Source organism: Trachymyrmex septentrionalis, unplaced genomic scaffold (assembly GCF_001594115.1).
Source record: "Trachymyrmex septentrionalis isolate Tsep2-gDNA-1 unplaced genomic scaffold, Tsep1.0 scaffold15, whole genome shotgun sequence".
Taxonomy (NCBI): Eukaryota; Metazoa; Arthropoda; class Insecta; order Hymenoptera; family Formicidae; genus Trachymyrmex; species Trachymyrmex septentrionalis.
The window spans coordinates 911682-928479 of record NW_017304653.1 but is presented as its reverse complement, the minus strand read 5'-3'; the positions used below and the strand labels follow the sequence as shown (position 1 = coordinate 928479).

The 16798-nt window shown below is 34.4% G+C and overlaps 1 protein-coding gene across 1 annotated transcript in view; it reads right to left on the bottom strand.

Annotated features, from left to right (window-relative positions):
• The window catches only part of LOC108745819 (discoidin domain-containing receptor 2-like), a 79232-nt gene that overhangs the window by 32885 nt on the left and 29549 nt on the right, over positions 1-16798 (bottom strand). The window contains exon 2 of the mRNA XM_018482192.1: positions 6982-7118. Coding sequence (XP_018337694.1) covers positions 6982-7072 — 91 coding nt within the window. The 5' untranslated portion in view covers positions 7073-7118. The remainder of the gene's footprint in view (positions 1-6981; positions 7119-16798) is intronic.

The following is a 16798-nucleotide window of genomic DNA, read 5'->3' as shown; positions in this document are numbered from 1 at the left end:
ATTATTTTTTAAATAAAAGATTTAATAAATTCTGATCGATTATAAAATTGAGTTTATTTAATGTAAAACGTATATTTTCTAGTATATAAAGTATGAAACACGTTATAATATATATTTACGTCCAAAATTTTGCAAACAGAATTTATAATCATATAATTATGCTCAAGTGTTAGATGATAAATATTATACAATAATATGATATTATTGTTTATAACTCAGTTTGATAAATACTTTTCTCAATAAATTTCAAGTATTATCTTATTTTTTAATGTTAAAATTCTAATCACTTTCTCTCATATACAGAGAAAATAATTAAATGTAAAAGGTAAAATTATTCATCAAGTCATAATTTTTATATCTTAAATGCAGTTAACATTTTTTCTCCTTCATTTGCATTATACTTTGTGAGTTGATGGAACGAACAAATTTAAATCTAAATATAATTTCTATATCAGCATGTCAAGTATACAATTAAGTTTATCTAATCTATTTCTGATTTAATAAGATTAATAAAAAGAAAAAGAAAAATAGTAAACGGAGTATTTTGTTATTTTAAAAACTAAAACGAAGTTAATTAAAACTCGTTAATAATATTATTCCTTTTTTATACGTATTTTACAATATTAGAAATGCATTTAATATTTTTCTTTTCATTGTTTTCTATATTTTTTTTAAAGGCAAATTATGTATAAGTATATTACTAATATTTCAATAATTTTTTCGCTGTAAGATTTTTGTTAAATTCGAATTCGGATTTTAAATGTTGCATTACGAATTCTCTTTTCAATATAAATTCGGGGAGGAATAGTTGATTTAGAGGTAAAAAGGAATGGTACAGGTAACCACGAATAAAGATGCCGACTAAGGAGACAATGAGCCACATCGTGGGCAAGTTTTATTTTATTTCCGGGAAGATAAGACCCAAAGATATTAACCGGCAAAGCGACTTAGACTTGGACAAGACGACGTTTCCACCTCACTGTGGGTTTTCATTCTCGAGGAAAACTGCTCTGCATTTCAAATCCGAGGAAAGCCAGGCTGCTTCTTGTCGCAGATGGTCGATTTAGCTGAACGATGGCAGAAGAAAAGAGAATGGGGATGCTCGGACAAACGAAAGCTGAGGAAATGTATTTACATTGATTTTGCTTATATCATAAAATATATTTTATTGCTTTTTACCTAACATTCGATTATTATGCAGTTATAATTTCTACCGCAAAAGCTAAATATAAATAACATGTTTCATACTTTATATACAAAAATACATATTTCGTATTAAATAAACTTAATCTTGGAACTTATAATTAATTTTGTCAATTAATAGTCTACATCAAGTCATTTATTTGAATGGTATAACACGATCCAGTTTCAGAAATCTAATTTAGATAGATATGTCGTGTTAATCACATCCAAATATTACTAATTTGAAACAAACGATTAAATGTTAAATTTAATTATGTAAAATCAATATCATCTTTTCATATAGCTGATCTCATTCAAAAGTAACACGAAGAATTGACAATAGAATAAGCGATGTTACGCGCGAAAAATAGCACGCTCGAGAATTAACCGACGACAACACGAATCCAGATTTAGTTGGGAATGCTTGGAACTCTTCTGCATTTCAAATTGAAAGGCTAGAAGAACGGAAAGGCGGAAGAATCGTCTGGTGGAAAATGGGAAAAAGGTCGGATGCGATATCGGACTAAACGGGGTGACGTGAGAAAGCGAGGGTGGTTGCGAGAGGGAGAAAAAAAATAAGAATTTTTCTCGGGGCATCAAAGTCACCGCCAAGGTGTAGCGAATTTGATCTATCGGCAATAACTTGGTAGGCGGCGAAGAAAAATTGGATTTTAATCGAAATTAGAGAAATATACGCGGCAAATTGTAATATCATCTCTATTTCTCATTATCTCGTCTTAATCTATAATTTTCCTGTAATTATTGGATTATCTCTAATTATTTGACAGGTTAAATCATCCTTTGATCAGCCTCTATAACATAATCGTGCGTGCATGAAAAATAAATGCTCGCGTTGAATATTACACAAATATGATTTCTCTGTTAATAATCGCTGACAATAAAATCAATTAAATTTTACAAAGGATAATAATGGTTATAAGCGGCTAATATTAATTCGTGGAGTCATTTTCTGGTTTACGTAATAAAAGCGAGTTATATAATATTGAAGAAATCAATCAATCATTGATAAATAATTTCATACTAATTAAACATATGGAATATTTTAGAAAAGTATTGTCTATTAAAAAAACAATTCAATTAACTTTTTGTGTTCTCGCGATGCTGCAAACAAGATTTTTTAAAATAAAAGGTTGCAATTTTTAAGATTATAGATATGTAATTAAATATAAAATTATTAAGGTTAAATAATAAAGAGTATACAGCCACAACTAAGGATGTAAATAAGTTATATATTATTTAAAAACAATTTCATAACAATAAGTAGATATACGTTTCGGTCAAGATTTGACCCTCTTCAGTACAATAAAATTGAATACGTTAAAAATTAAAACTAAATACACAATTCAGCACAATTCTAACAATTTAAAATAAAATTATTAGCTTTAAATTTTGATAGATAAAGTTAACTTAGAGTCTCGTTTATGAACTGCTAATACTCATTGTGATTGATTTTCTTGTGAGCTAGGTAAATTGTCACTGAGCGCTATGTGTCTATATGGATAGGCCATGTAAGTAATGCGAGCGATGCCGAAATCATTACCAAGTCAAATATTGAACTTGGCTAATTTGTTATCGGCGAGAAAGTAGAACGACGTGTAGAAATCTCCTTTGCCGGCAAATTTGCCCTAGTTACCAAAGTTATAACGTTGTTAAACGTTCCTGGTCGACTTATGAGAGGTAGCCCCGTTGAAGAAAATGTATAGATCACTCTCGAACGGATTCTCGTGCATGGAAATAGGCGTTTGGAATAATAAAGGGTTTTTTCGGAAGTGCTTTGGAATGAAGTTTAAACGATCACGCTTGAGGTACTGCAGTCGAATATTAAATCGGATAGAACTACGGTCTATACAATGGCTTAGAAGAAAATTTATAAATCATTAAGAGTTTGAGGCCCTTTTTCGATTTCTGATTACCGCGTTTTTGTCTTTTACGATGTGGACCATGTTCTCACGAGATTACTTTACAAGTTTACGATCGTTCACATATTTACATGAAACATTTTTTAATGTATTAAAAAAGACTGTGAAGAGTTTCATTAAAAAGTTTTATTACACTCTTGCATATCTTTGCTAAAATAACCCATTGCGATTTGCATATTCAAATCATGAGTTTGTATCATAAGTATCATAAGTTTCTTCGGTGAAGTGACAGAGCTCGTAATAGCGTAAAGTATACACTATGACCTAGATCTATTTCGTTTCTTATTTATACATTCTGTGAACAATTTGGAATCAGTTTTGTGATACCTAATTTAAATGGTATTTAATTGAATACATAATTGAATATTCAATCTATATTTATCAATTAAATGCTTAATTGATTATTTAATTCTAAATTTATCAAAATCACTAAATTGCTGTGACAGATGTATAAAAAAAACTGATAACCAGAAACTGAAACTGTAAAAAACCTGTTAGAAGACTATTTTTACTAGAAAGTTACCGAGATATCATACATTAGTATATCTCTTCTTTATCTTAAATGTAACATTAAAAGAATCAAGTTTTTCAGAAAAAGGAAAAATCTGTTTTTTAATTTAACCAAAGATTATTGATAAATAAAATTGGCAAATAGAATATATTCTTAACATGATCAGATGGCATTTTGTCATTTTTCGTTTCATAACTCATTTTAATAAAAACCGCCCATTTTTAGTTGTGACGATTGATTTTTATAAAATTATGTTAGTTTCATTTTTGATGAGATTCAATATAATATAATGTTTACATAATCACATATATTTATCAACTCGAAAATGACATTTTTTGTGTCTTTTTTTAAGGAAGAGAGCTTTATAGTTTCCTATTCGTCTATATATCTCACATATAGGTAGTACTACGCTAATATTCCAAACTTACATTAGAAACCATGTATTCTAAAGTTAACCTTCCAATATAAGTTTAGTTGTTACTTCTGACATGTATCCTCTTTGTTCATCTCATTGCTCTGTCGGTATGCTGAGACAAGCACATCCCCGAAGTAATAACGCGCCTGTACTTGTGCATTTCCAGTGGTGTGGAACGGAATGATTTGCTCGGGGATAATGGCAACCTTTTGTGCATCTTTAGCAGTCATTCGGAACTCACACCGGACACCTTTCAGAGAATCTCAGTTACGATAGTCACGGAACTACCGTTCAAAGGACTGAAGAACAGAGAGCAAAGGTCCTTGAAACTGTCTCGAGAAGGTAACCGACTATATCCGATGCTAGCACTTATCGTTGTGTAACTGTTTGCTCAACCACGAAGACAAGACCATTTACCATAACGAGGAAAACGCTAGCGGAATCTAGTACCGGTGAAAGCTCGCAACAATAGTCGCCTGTTTATCCTATCCTCTGCCCTCCAAATCCTCTACTGTCCTACATACTCTTCTTTCATATCTGCTTACAATCTGCTTTTTACCAGGTTTTTTGTATCTCATTTCCGGTAATATAACGCTTGGAATAGAAAGCCTTGAAATAATGTTAAAAATTTAAATTTTGACAAATCAGTAGTTCTATATATATAATGTGAGATGTGCTACTTTTCATTGATAGACGTATTATTTTGTCGAATACATACACTTTAAAGTTAGATAACTATTTCCATAGTTCTGAGTAGAAAATATCCTTAAATAATAGTCAGAGCATTTGTGTCAACGGTGTTCTACGTGCTAGGTGTTCCTCGTCGTTTCCTCCGCTTCTACGACCTTTCGTCCATTAAGTCGTCTCTCGAGGAAGTCGTTACCACGAGGAAGGTGTAAGAGTAATGGCGCTGACCTTTCGTAAAATATGATATAGTCGCGTACATGTAACGCGATGACGCAAGTGTACATGCATTTTCTATATTTAGCGTGATTTAAGACTGGTACTCCATTTGATTAATAAATGATTAAAAGATATTCGATGACTTACAAAGATGTCGAAAGACAGTAGAGAAACTAGAGAAAAGAAAAGAGTCTTTAACAATATTCAAGCGAAAGTGGGACCTTTATATAAACTTGCGTGTTTCATTCTAAAGAAATAATATTTTGAGCACGTATACCATCACGGATCGTATTACAACGAAACGGAAATAGAGACACGAGCGCAGTCTTTATTGCAGTCTTTGCGGAAACATCAATAATCTCAGGAACTTCTTAAGCGGCTTGAACGTTCTTTCGGTAACCATAGCGCTTTATATGCCGATAATCGATTGACGAAGAAAGAATTTTGCTGAGTTTTATACCGCAAAAAAAAAAAGAGCGCCGCTCAAGTATCTCAACGCAAATCAACGATCGTCTTTGATAAAAATCATCGAAGCGTTTCGATCCGGATGATGTTAAATATACTCTGGAAAGCTTTTCGATTTAAATTTCTTTTCAATGTCTTCAGTTCTTTGATATTTGCTTTATTATTTGTTCTTTTTGAACATTCTTGTTTAAGTAAAAATATCGAATTTATGATTCTAAAGTCAAGAATCATATAGCATTGATATATTATTTCAATAGATTTGTTGGTAAACGATTTTCAGTGCCAATTTATACATCCATCAAAAATTAATTTCATTATTTATTATTTAGACATTTATAACGCAGTAGAAAAAAATTTATTGAATTCATTTTTATACTGAATAAGATAGAAAAATCTATAAAGGAATAATGTGGTAAATTGACGACTGAATATTAATCCACTTAATATTATTTATTGAAAATAGAGTATTTCAAAGTTTAGTGACTTTTTAAAATATGATAAAATTCATGTTAAAGTAGAATATAGTAAATAACTTTGTGTGCATTATATGTAGTATCCTTAGATTTTGAGCATATTCTTTAGATTTTTATATCGGATTTCTTATTATGAAATTCTACAGCATTTTCTAAATATTCGGTATATATGGGACAACGTAAAGCAATCGATACACGTTGTTTTCTGACCAATTTGTCGAGCTGCAAGGCGGCCTGCTTAGTTCGGGGTAATGAGGGAATTGTTTTCCGAAGGTGGCGCGCCTTTTAGCGCAAAATTGCTCCGCTCCCTACGCCAGCGACCGATGGTGGAAGGGATGAAGGAATCGAGGAAGAGAGGGTGGCGCAAGGAGACTTCGGCGGGATGCAATTTATCCTGTCGCATTAGATTCAAAATAATTGATCCCCCGGGCGGATGGAGAATAGCGAGTCATTACTTCAGAGTGATAGCACCTCCATCGTAGTGCAGGCCGGAGGAAAATAAAAACTCGGAAATCACCTGCTCCCGATGAAAAATTTGACAGCCGAGAAAGAGCGAACTAAGGAGATGGAGAGAAAGCCACGGATGCGGCATGGAGCAAGGTAAGGATAGCACCTTTGCAGAATGGGCTTTCCGCAGCTGCAACAGCTCGGAATTCGCTCGAAAACACATCGTTTGACTTCTCGCGCAGCTGACTGCACGGGACTTTCTTTGTTATTGCCTGTCACATCACCCTCAAGAACTACGTAGTTATTATAGTGTTCGAGGAATATCAACGTTTTTTACAGTTAAAAATATCATTTTTAATTAGTGCTTGCTACGTCCTAAAAATATCGCGTTAAATGAGAATAAAACGCGAATGTGCTTTCCGAGATAGAAGTGAAAATAATTTGAAATACAATTTTACTTTCAAAAATAAAGCTGTATAATGTCAATGTCCTATATAAAGCATGCATAATTTTTTTACGTATATTTAGATTGGAAAATATATTTTATTTCAAAAATTATAATATAAAAAATATTTTGTATAGTTTTATGCATTTTGTACTTGCAATCATTAAATTGTGCATTTAATTGTTTTGAGTTGTACTTACGTATATCGAGTGAATGGACATCCGTCAGTGGTCCAAACAATATCAATAACGTACACAGCCTAGCGATTATCGATAAATAATCGGTCTTCATGTTCTCCGTTGAGTGATGACTTCATCAGAGCACATTCGACAAATAGCTGTAAACATAATTATAAAATAATCGTATTAAAACGTGTATATTTCTTATTGAGCCTGTTCTATTCTTTTAATTTCTAATATTTACGTAACTAGCACTTGTCGTTGCATTGCAATAGGAAAAAAAATCGATTTTTCGAGAGAAAGAGAGAGAGAGAGAGAGAGAGAGAGAGAGAGAGAGAGAGAGAGAGGAGGGGGGAAGGAGGGAGGAGAAAGAATTCTAGTTTGATTTCGCCAATCTCCGGAATCAATATTTAAAGCAGAGAAGACAGACTTGGCTGCTTGTGCAAGGACGTGCTTCGGAAGTCCATGTGATATTGCCTGCCTTCCAATTTGCTGCCATTGTTTTCAGTCCGGATAAAACCTTCGATCGCTATTCGGTCACGTTTCTACACGAAGCACCCGGGAGATTTTAAAGCCGCCTCTCGAAATATTTTCTGTCCCAGCGCCTGAAGTGGAGGGTCAAGTAAAAAGGAACTTAATCGACTTAAGAGTAAAACTATACGCGTCTACGTATTTCTTTTTCTTGGCACAATCCTGTGACGACCAGTCAGCCCTCGATGGTTTCCGCGGTACGTGCGTCGCCTAGAGAAAAAAAAACACAAAGAGAACCCACTCGAAATCGAGTCCCTGCTCAATTAGCCCAACCTTGCGTCCGCGTATCCTTCTCGGTGAAGGAAAGCGTGATAAGAGAGAATGGAAGAATGAACTTATTATGTTTTGGGAAAAAACTTTCGGAATAAGTCAGTTATATATTATAAAAACAATTATGTCGCTAGAAAAATGTTCTGGCTAACTAAAGAAAAATATTTATAAAGAATCGGTAAAAGAGAAAAAAGAGAGATATTACTTTTGCGTTTGTTCAACTTTGAAAAAATTGTACGAGCGTTTGTTAAAAATGTTGAAGGTTATATTAAATCATTCCACGAAAGATGCGTAAGAAATTTAAAAGAAAAACATTTTATTACATTATTTTATATTCTGTAATATGATTTCTGACGGAATCATGAAAAGAATTTTACTGAAGTATCTAAAATCTTAGCTAGATATATATATAGATCTGAAAATAATAATTTTGTTAAACTATTAAAATTAATGTGTAACATGCTCAAGCATATGCAATGTTACAAAAAGTTTTGAAATTCTAGCAATCAGCTTGAGTGTCTTATAATTATTTTGATAGTGTGACAAAATTATTTTCTATACAGATCTGTATCGAGCTAACTTTTTTAGATACCTTAGCAGAAACCGTTCTCTTCTTTATTAACAGGAACACGATGTTTTGAAATTCATGTAGATATCGTAAGGTAGTACTTTCCCGATCGGTCGCGAGAATAAGGAGAGTAACGTATTGTGCTAGAAGCTAGACAAAGAGTAATTAACTCCACGAAGAGTAATTGATCGCAGATAGAAGGTTCGAAACTAAGTTGTTAGACACTATCCAGCTTCCAGCAGCACTGACTACGTTTATATCGGAGCTGGGTCGTGAATGTCCACGCGAAAGGTATTCACATCAATCGACATTAATTAATTGCTTTCGCTCGAAAGCGACGTCACGCGATTTAATATCTCTCGCGGAGTAACTCAGCTGGCAATTTACCTATAATAAATATCTCGAATTTTTTGGTCTAGCGACCATCAGGAGAGTGACATGGCACGATTCACACACAACACACACGGAGACAGTGTTTCAGTTAGTTATCATCATTCACCATCCGAATCTGTGTACGTTGACTTTTCTACATATCGGTGGTACATTTAACGAGCGGAAATGAATAAAAACTCGAATGAACGTTAGCCTAGAGAAAGAGTAAAAGTTAATCCCGGAATGAAAATAGATACAGTGTATGTATAGAAAATTTGTGTGGCTAAAATTGATCCGCTTACACTCGAGATGATGTACGAAGGGATTTTATTCGCGAATGTGTAGGCGAACGTGAACAAATCGCAGATGTAATCGCAACTCCCAGTCATTGTATTTATGTATTTACAGATATTTATTTATGTATTCCACTATTAGAGGAGCGGATATTAATGATAATACACGAGACGAAGAATCGATGGGGTAATAAATATTAATATGACTATTTTGCGGCATATTTTTATACGAAAATTGACATGGTGGTACGTTATCAAAAATATCATTTTGGTAATTATCGCGTTCTTGCATTTTAATAAATTATAATTATAAATATTGGCGAACTCATACGTATATGTGTCATGCAAAATTCGAAGCTACATAATTTTATGAAATTTTATTCCTAACAACACTCTGTTAACTTTTTTTTTTCAAAATATTTTTTCTATATGAATACTCTCTGAAATGAATCTGAATCACTGATATCAGTGTGTCATTGGTAATTAGTGAATTAAATATGAGATCCCTAGCTGTACTTTATTATATGATCTAACTAACTTTGTTTTAGTGCTCAATTTCAATGAATACGGTATTGGAAGATTGAAATTAAAATGCAAATGTCAATATTTAGTTATATAATATTTAAACGTTCTTCCTTTTTTAGTTAAACTTCACTGATTGTCGGTGCTAAGTATGCCACTGGGTAATTAGCAACTATCCACTGATTCAGAAACTTAGAGATTTGTGATACTTATAACAAAAATATAGTGAAGTTTTGCAGTGATTCAATACTGTCATATGAAGATTTTGCTGCTTGCGAATAATTTCGCGAGCGATTTATCGCGTTTTGATAGATTGTAAACGCAATGTGACGCCACGGTTATAGCTATACGCTTATGTGTTTCTTGGTATACCAGGACGTGTAGCATTGCTATCGACACAGCGTTAATTAGTGCACACTTGCGACCTGATGTTACCGAAATACCATTAACGACCCTCGCGGAGTGCGCGATGCGGTATCGCCCGTTTAGATCACGTTTTCTGCCTACCGCAAATAATTAGCAAACGGCTGGCCCTATGACTGTATGCCGCTATAGCGATTTGGACATTGGAGGTGCAAATTAGGACGGCGTCTACCTAGACGCGTTTGCCGATAATTTAATTGATTATTGACATATGCGTATACACACGTGCATCCATATCGATCTGTCGCAGAGGACGCTATTTGCTCTCTTACGCTCTAAGATGTACGGGCAAAGCAGCTGCTTTGTTAGAGAATTTCGATCAAAGCCGAGCGCGCATCTGTCAATAGCAGAGGCCTGATAATTAAATCGGTGCCAATTTATATATGTAATGAGTCCCATAGCGTGCCGGATAATAAATGTATTACTCGAAAATCGTGATCTCGTATTAATATATATATATATATATATAGTGGAAACGCAGCTAATTAGTAATTACTTCATAATAGTTGCAATTTACATTCAATGCGCAATTCAAACAATTCAGGAATATTGAACTTAGTACTAATAAAATGTGAAAGAATATTCATTATGTGTTTTATACATAAAAACATATCAAAAAGGTATAAAATAAAACTCGCTTAAAAGTTCTTATTCTTTGAGAGCGTATACTTGCTCGTTCTCTTAAAGTGTATAAAAACTTGATGTGCAAAGTAATATTCATGCTATTTGTATGTGTACAATGTCATAATACTGTTACATTCAGCCACACATTATTACGTTTAGTTTATTGCAGCATAATTAGCCGCATAATGATCTTCTAATCCGCACATAGATAATTAGCAAGCTAATGCTAATTTACATTTCAACATGATGCCATAACTGCATTTATCTGCGAGTGATTAGTTAATTTTAAATTAGCCCGCTTGATGTTTGCTCATACGCACTTCATTCCTCGGTTATATACGTATGCATTTGTATGTGTATGTATGTTCAAAGGGACCTCTGGCAGCATAATATCGATCGCTTCATATGACGGCTGTGCCTCGTTATCTTGTACGTGATATGTCGATACCTTGTGATACACTTAATTGAAGACATTTTGCCTCATTAGCTATGCTGGTTGGACGTTCCGGATATCGTGATTAAACATTACCATGTCATCCATTGCGACGAATCATTACACGCGATACCCTGGCAAATGCCAGTTTGCTTAGTGAAAGAAACTAGAGAGAGAGAGAGAGAGAGAGAGAGAGAGAGAGAGAGAGAGAGAGAGAGAGAGAGAGAGAATATAAATATGCATCATTTGTTTTTATTTTATAGGCAATTAATTTACATCTAATGATAATATAATCATTTCTGATGATTATGCAATATGTGTGATATAATTATATATAATTATAATATATAAATAATATATATAATTATTATATCTTTGTTGTATATTCATTATTATAGAATTAGATTACCTATTTTGTCATCTCTTTACATTTTCAAGTAACTTTTTATTAAACTTCTTAGTATTAATAGATGGCACTAATTAGGAGTACTAATTAGTTCAAGATTTAAAGCTATGTTATAAAACTGTTAAACTGATGTTGTAGCAAAACAGTTTAGTCGTTAGAAAATGACAAGGAGAACCTCGTACAATTTTTTGAGACTTAGAAGTACTTTCCAAGGACTTTTCCGTAATGACAAGAACTCTAGAAGGACAAGAATTTCTTCCTGCTGCCGTTGCAAAATACATTCGAGATTTTATGGACCTCGATAGCTAGAGTCAGTGAAATTTGCGGATCGTATGAAGCGAATGTTCGAAATCTCGAAAGACGAGTCGAGGTGAATGTTTATTTTAAACATTGAAGAATTTTAATTTACGTATACAGCTGATTATGCCATTGTTAGCTACATATAATTAAATATTCATGATGCTTAAATGTTATATATATTATTGCTTTCATATAGACAAAGAAGCTGATAAAATTGCAATATAATTAGTATCGTGGCCTATATAAACGAGTATTAAAAGTTGACTTATAAATGGATAATTATTTTATTTTTAAATATATAATAACGTAAATATAACGTTTCAATATACTAAGTTCTCATCAATGCTCATAAATAAGTAACCCTCTTCTTTTTTCGTGAGTATTGATGACGATGTAATTATATTATTATTTCTTTAAATATATAATACCTAATATCAAATTTCCTAGATAAAAATGATTTATTGATAAATAATATACATATCTGACCAAGAAAGTCCAGTAAAATATGATACTGAGTTATTATAACTCGGCTGCCTACAAAATAATGTGAATCGCTTGTCTTAATACTGAATTTGTGTGGTAGAAAATTGTAGCGAGAATAAATTACTTAACTCTAGTTAGTCACCAGCTACCTAAGGTTACCATAATTCCCATAAGAACCCCATTTAAACTTTCAGTGCTCATTTATTCTAATGCTGTGGCAGTGTACAAACCTCCTGTCCTCCATGCAACGCCTCGATGTAAAGACTTACAGTCTTTAGTTTCATATGCAATAAACTGAGAAATTTCGCTTTGCAGATGGAAGCAATCGAAAATAAACTTTCTAATCATAGATTTTTCAACGGTTAGAGAGAATTAGAGAAAATTAAAAATAATAAATCGCGTTTGTTTAAATTCTATCTGTATCTATCCACAAGAATAAAAATAAACAACGTAAAAGAATACCACTCGGATATAGTTTTGTGAAAGCTATCAGTTGTGCAAAGAAACTCTTGACGCTAGCTTTCGTAAAAGGATACTCGAAAGGACTCGATCGGGAGAATAACGAAAGGTGTTTTCCGCGTGGAAATGGCAAGTTGGCGTACGTGTTGCAGAGGAAATCGTAAAAATATTTTCACCCGATATTGTATCGAAAGTGGACATCTACCGCGAAGATGCGCAATATACGCACATATCTTTGCATGTATTGAAGTGAGAGTTGATTCTCCGGTATGTATATACTGGAGTGGTTGTCCGGATATAAGACACAATCCCAAGGGAGACTTTGTCCTGAATGATCGGCGGAAAACCTATCCTGGTGGACCTATCGCTGGCTATTATCGCGTACCCTGCGGTTTTAAGCTATCGCAGCATGTAAGAGTGCCAAGAGAACTTTTGGTCCTCCCTGATGGTATTGCCCACCTACTCTTCCCATATAGGGTATATATATCCGGAACCTTCCGACATCGCAGAATCTTCCATCTACCATGTCCTGCGGCCTCCATCGTCTACCGTCTCGGCCGAGATAACGCGAGCCTGTTTGTACAAGGCGTTAGGCATTTACTAGTGTATAGAGCGTATTCCAAAGACTAGCACGATGCAATATTTCACGTAGTCCATTGCGCTCACAGTTTAACCTGGACTACATCCAGGCAGGCTAAGACACACTCCAAGTTTCGGAGATTCTGTGCTATTCTAGCGCAAGATTAATTTTCAAGTGTATCTTAGCATAAGTTAACACACGATTATGATTTCCATATCTGAATTACAAGAAAAGAGTACACGTGTACACTTTTTAAAAAAACATTATGATCCAGAGATAAAAGGAGAGGATATAATTTTTTTATACATTATGTAATGTAGGTATTTAATAAAATAAAATTTCTAGAACATAATTTTTATTAATACAATTTTATAAATATAAAATTAATTAATGATCAAAAGAAGTTTCACGACTTGAAAAAGAGTACATGTATCGACTTTTGAAAGAGTACGGCTGATAACCTTATAAACCTTATAAAAGATACTAATATGTTTGAGCAATAAATGATAAGGTATTCCGGAAATGATTGTATTTATCGATTTCATGGAATAATTTTTTTCTTCAAGCACATTCAGATTCAACAATGTTAAATCATGTAAAGCAGCTTCGGAGAAATGTTCCGACTGGACATTTATCGAAACCCATATTGCACAATAGACTTCATTAGCTTGAGTGTTTCATTATTTCACGCGATGTCGATAGACTATTGGCACAATAGATGACCTGAATAGCATCAATTTAATGGAAACTAACTTCTTCAGAAATAGATACGAATATCCGTAATTGTTTGCAATACCGTATTTGCAATAACTTTTCTTTCGAGCGTCATAAATTTATCGTAATACGTAACGTTGCTAAAAATTTTGAACAAATACTAATTTTTTACCGAACAATTATATATAAATTGGTAGTTTCGGATCCATGATATTGGCGTCTTTTCGGTTTCGCGTATCTATTTTCTTCTGCATGACACAAGTCCACACTCATTGTGTATTGCGATCATAGTGTACGATATTGTTAAACGATATGTCCGATATATATCTTCTGGCGGCGAGACATCGCTTATATGGAACAAAGCTACGTCTGTCAAGCCCATTTATTTCGTCTCGCGTACAATCGAGGGAACCGTCTTCTTATTTCAATGTTATATTCCTTGGAAGGTTTTCAACAGGGGAAACCACAAATATACGTACACGGCATCTCCGTTATTTTTGCGGTGTTCGTTTGGCTGGCGCCAGGTATTACGTCTCGAAAGAATAATGGTATACAAGCTCCAGCGATTTTTGTAATATTCGATGCTGTATATTTCTTGGCGCAATGCATATTTATATCGTAGTATGAATCACACAGTTTACATTGGGCACTTTTCCACGATTCACATTAACCCTTACACTCATAACCGTGCACTCACGCATGCAAATTTTACATTTACGTAAATTCACGTGGCAGTCGGAATATTAAAACTTTTTTAAGCAATTTTATTGTTGGTTACAACATTTTTGATAGAGAATTCTATATATTATAATTTATCGTGTAATACAGAGAAGCATTTGCATTTTTTAAATTATTGTAAGAAAAATTATTAAGAATTCTAGCTTTGTAAATAAATAACGTGTCAAATATGTATAGTACACTGACAGAGTTATAAATGAAGCTAAAGATTTTGATTACATATAAGTTATGATAAAGATCAGTGTCGCTATTGTATTTATGTAGTTAAAGTAATCTAATATGCAACGATCATATAGCAAATTATAAGAATAGCTATTATTTTACGTAATAAAACATAAGAAATCATTCTTCCATATAATACAAACATCAGTTAATTAATAATTGCAAAATTAGATGAAAATATCATTGGTGCTATTCCAATTGAAAAAATTTTATTTATAATGCATATTAAATTATTATGTACAAATGTACAGGACTTACACCCAGGAAGCAAGAAATATTATGAAACATTCCAGCAACATTCGTTGTTGCAACGTTGCTGGAATGTTTCAAAATATTTCTTGCTTCCTGGATAATAATAATAATATACAAGAAAGCTCCAGAAGTTTAGCTCACACGTATTAGAATATGTATTACGGTATCATCTTTTGTCAATTTATTATATCAGTGATGTTTAAAAATTGGATAATTTTGATATCAGATATATATATAATAAATTATATAATGTTACATCGATGCGATATTAATCCGTCCCTTTTGCCGGTGTGGCTGCACGGATACATGAATCAAGTTTTATACACCAGTGAATTGACGAGGGTAATTATTTTCTAGCAGAGTAATAACGGATGAGAAGCGAGACATCCACATCGCGTCGCGTCGCGTACTTATACGTCGTCGCGGCAAACCCGACGACGTCGACGTATTATCGCGTATCATTGATGCATCCCTCGCGTGCCCAGTGTTGAAAAGTATCGATAAACGATATCCTCGATAAGTTCCGTTGTTTCCGCTTCAATTGTAGCAGCGCAAGGTGCAGCATGCGTTATTATCCAGCGCAGTGACGGGCTGCGCTTATCTGAACACGAATGGATTTTCCTCTGGAAAAAAAAAGAAAGAAGAGAGACGGTACATTCCCTACAGAATGGACCATCGGCGCGCGTCTACCAATGAATCATCTGCCGCGTGGCCATACATCGCGCGTCATCAGATAATTAATTATTCTGAAAGTGTGCGAACGGTAACGAACATCCTGCTTATAAATATTTCAGCGGAGGAGTTTGCATAGTGTTCGCACGCGCGTGCACCGAACCGTCCCCCGGAACATTGCATTATCGTATATTGCACGTACCATTCGAGCGTTATCTGCGTAAAGCGGAAGCGCGGAATAAAACGACTTTCTGCAAAGGAAGCGTAATGGACGCGGAACTTCATCGCGAATTCAATGCGCGAAATTTATTTAATTCGATTTCCGCGTACGCGCCCGGACGCGAACGAAATTGCGGGCGGGCGCGTCTGTCCCGTTTAGATATTCAAGACGCCTTTCGCGTCATTGCGCTACATTTTTTTTCAGGCGCGCTCAACGCGCGGATCGCGACGAGGTGCGATGCTATGGAGTTCGAATTTCGTAAAGGTAACTTTTTAAACGAATGTGATGACATAATTAAATTGGAGAAATCGTGTCACAATCGCGAAAGGAGTTCTCGTATCGCGCGTATGACACACACACACACACACACACACACACACACACACACACGCGTCAAAACGGAGTTCATTGTTGCGCGAACCATTGAACTAACACGCGTCCCAAATAGCTAGTGTATCGTTAAACGATACCCTCGATGCGTCACTCTGCTCTCGTTTCCGTGGCTGCAGGAACTCGCAGGAACTCGCGCGTTTACGTTAACATATAATAAGCTATCTGACAATATACATCATCGAATGCTTCTCGCCATTCTCGTCGCGTCCTTATATCGCCAGCTGAAATCGTCCTCAATTCGCGGCGTTCACCCTGATATAGCTTTTAACGTATTCATGCCGCTGCATACCTACAACTATAACGCGCTCCTGTATTAAGCCGCTGCTGCGACAACTTTTTAATTGCTCGAGTTTCTCTCTTGAA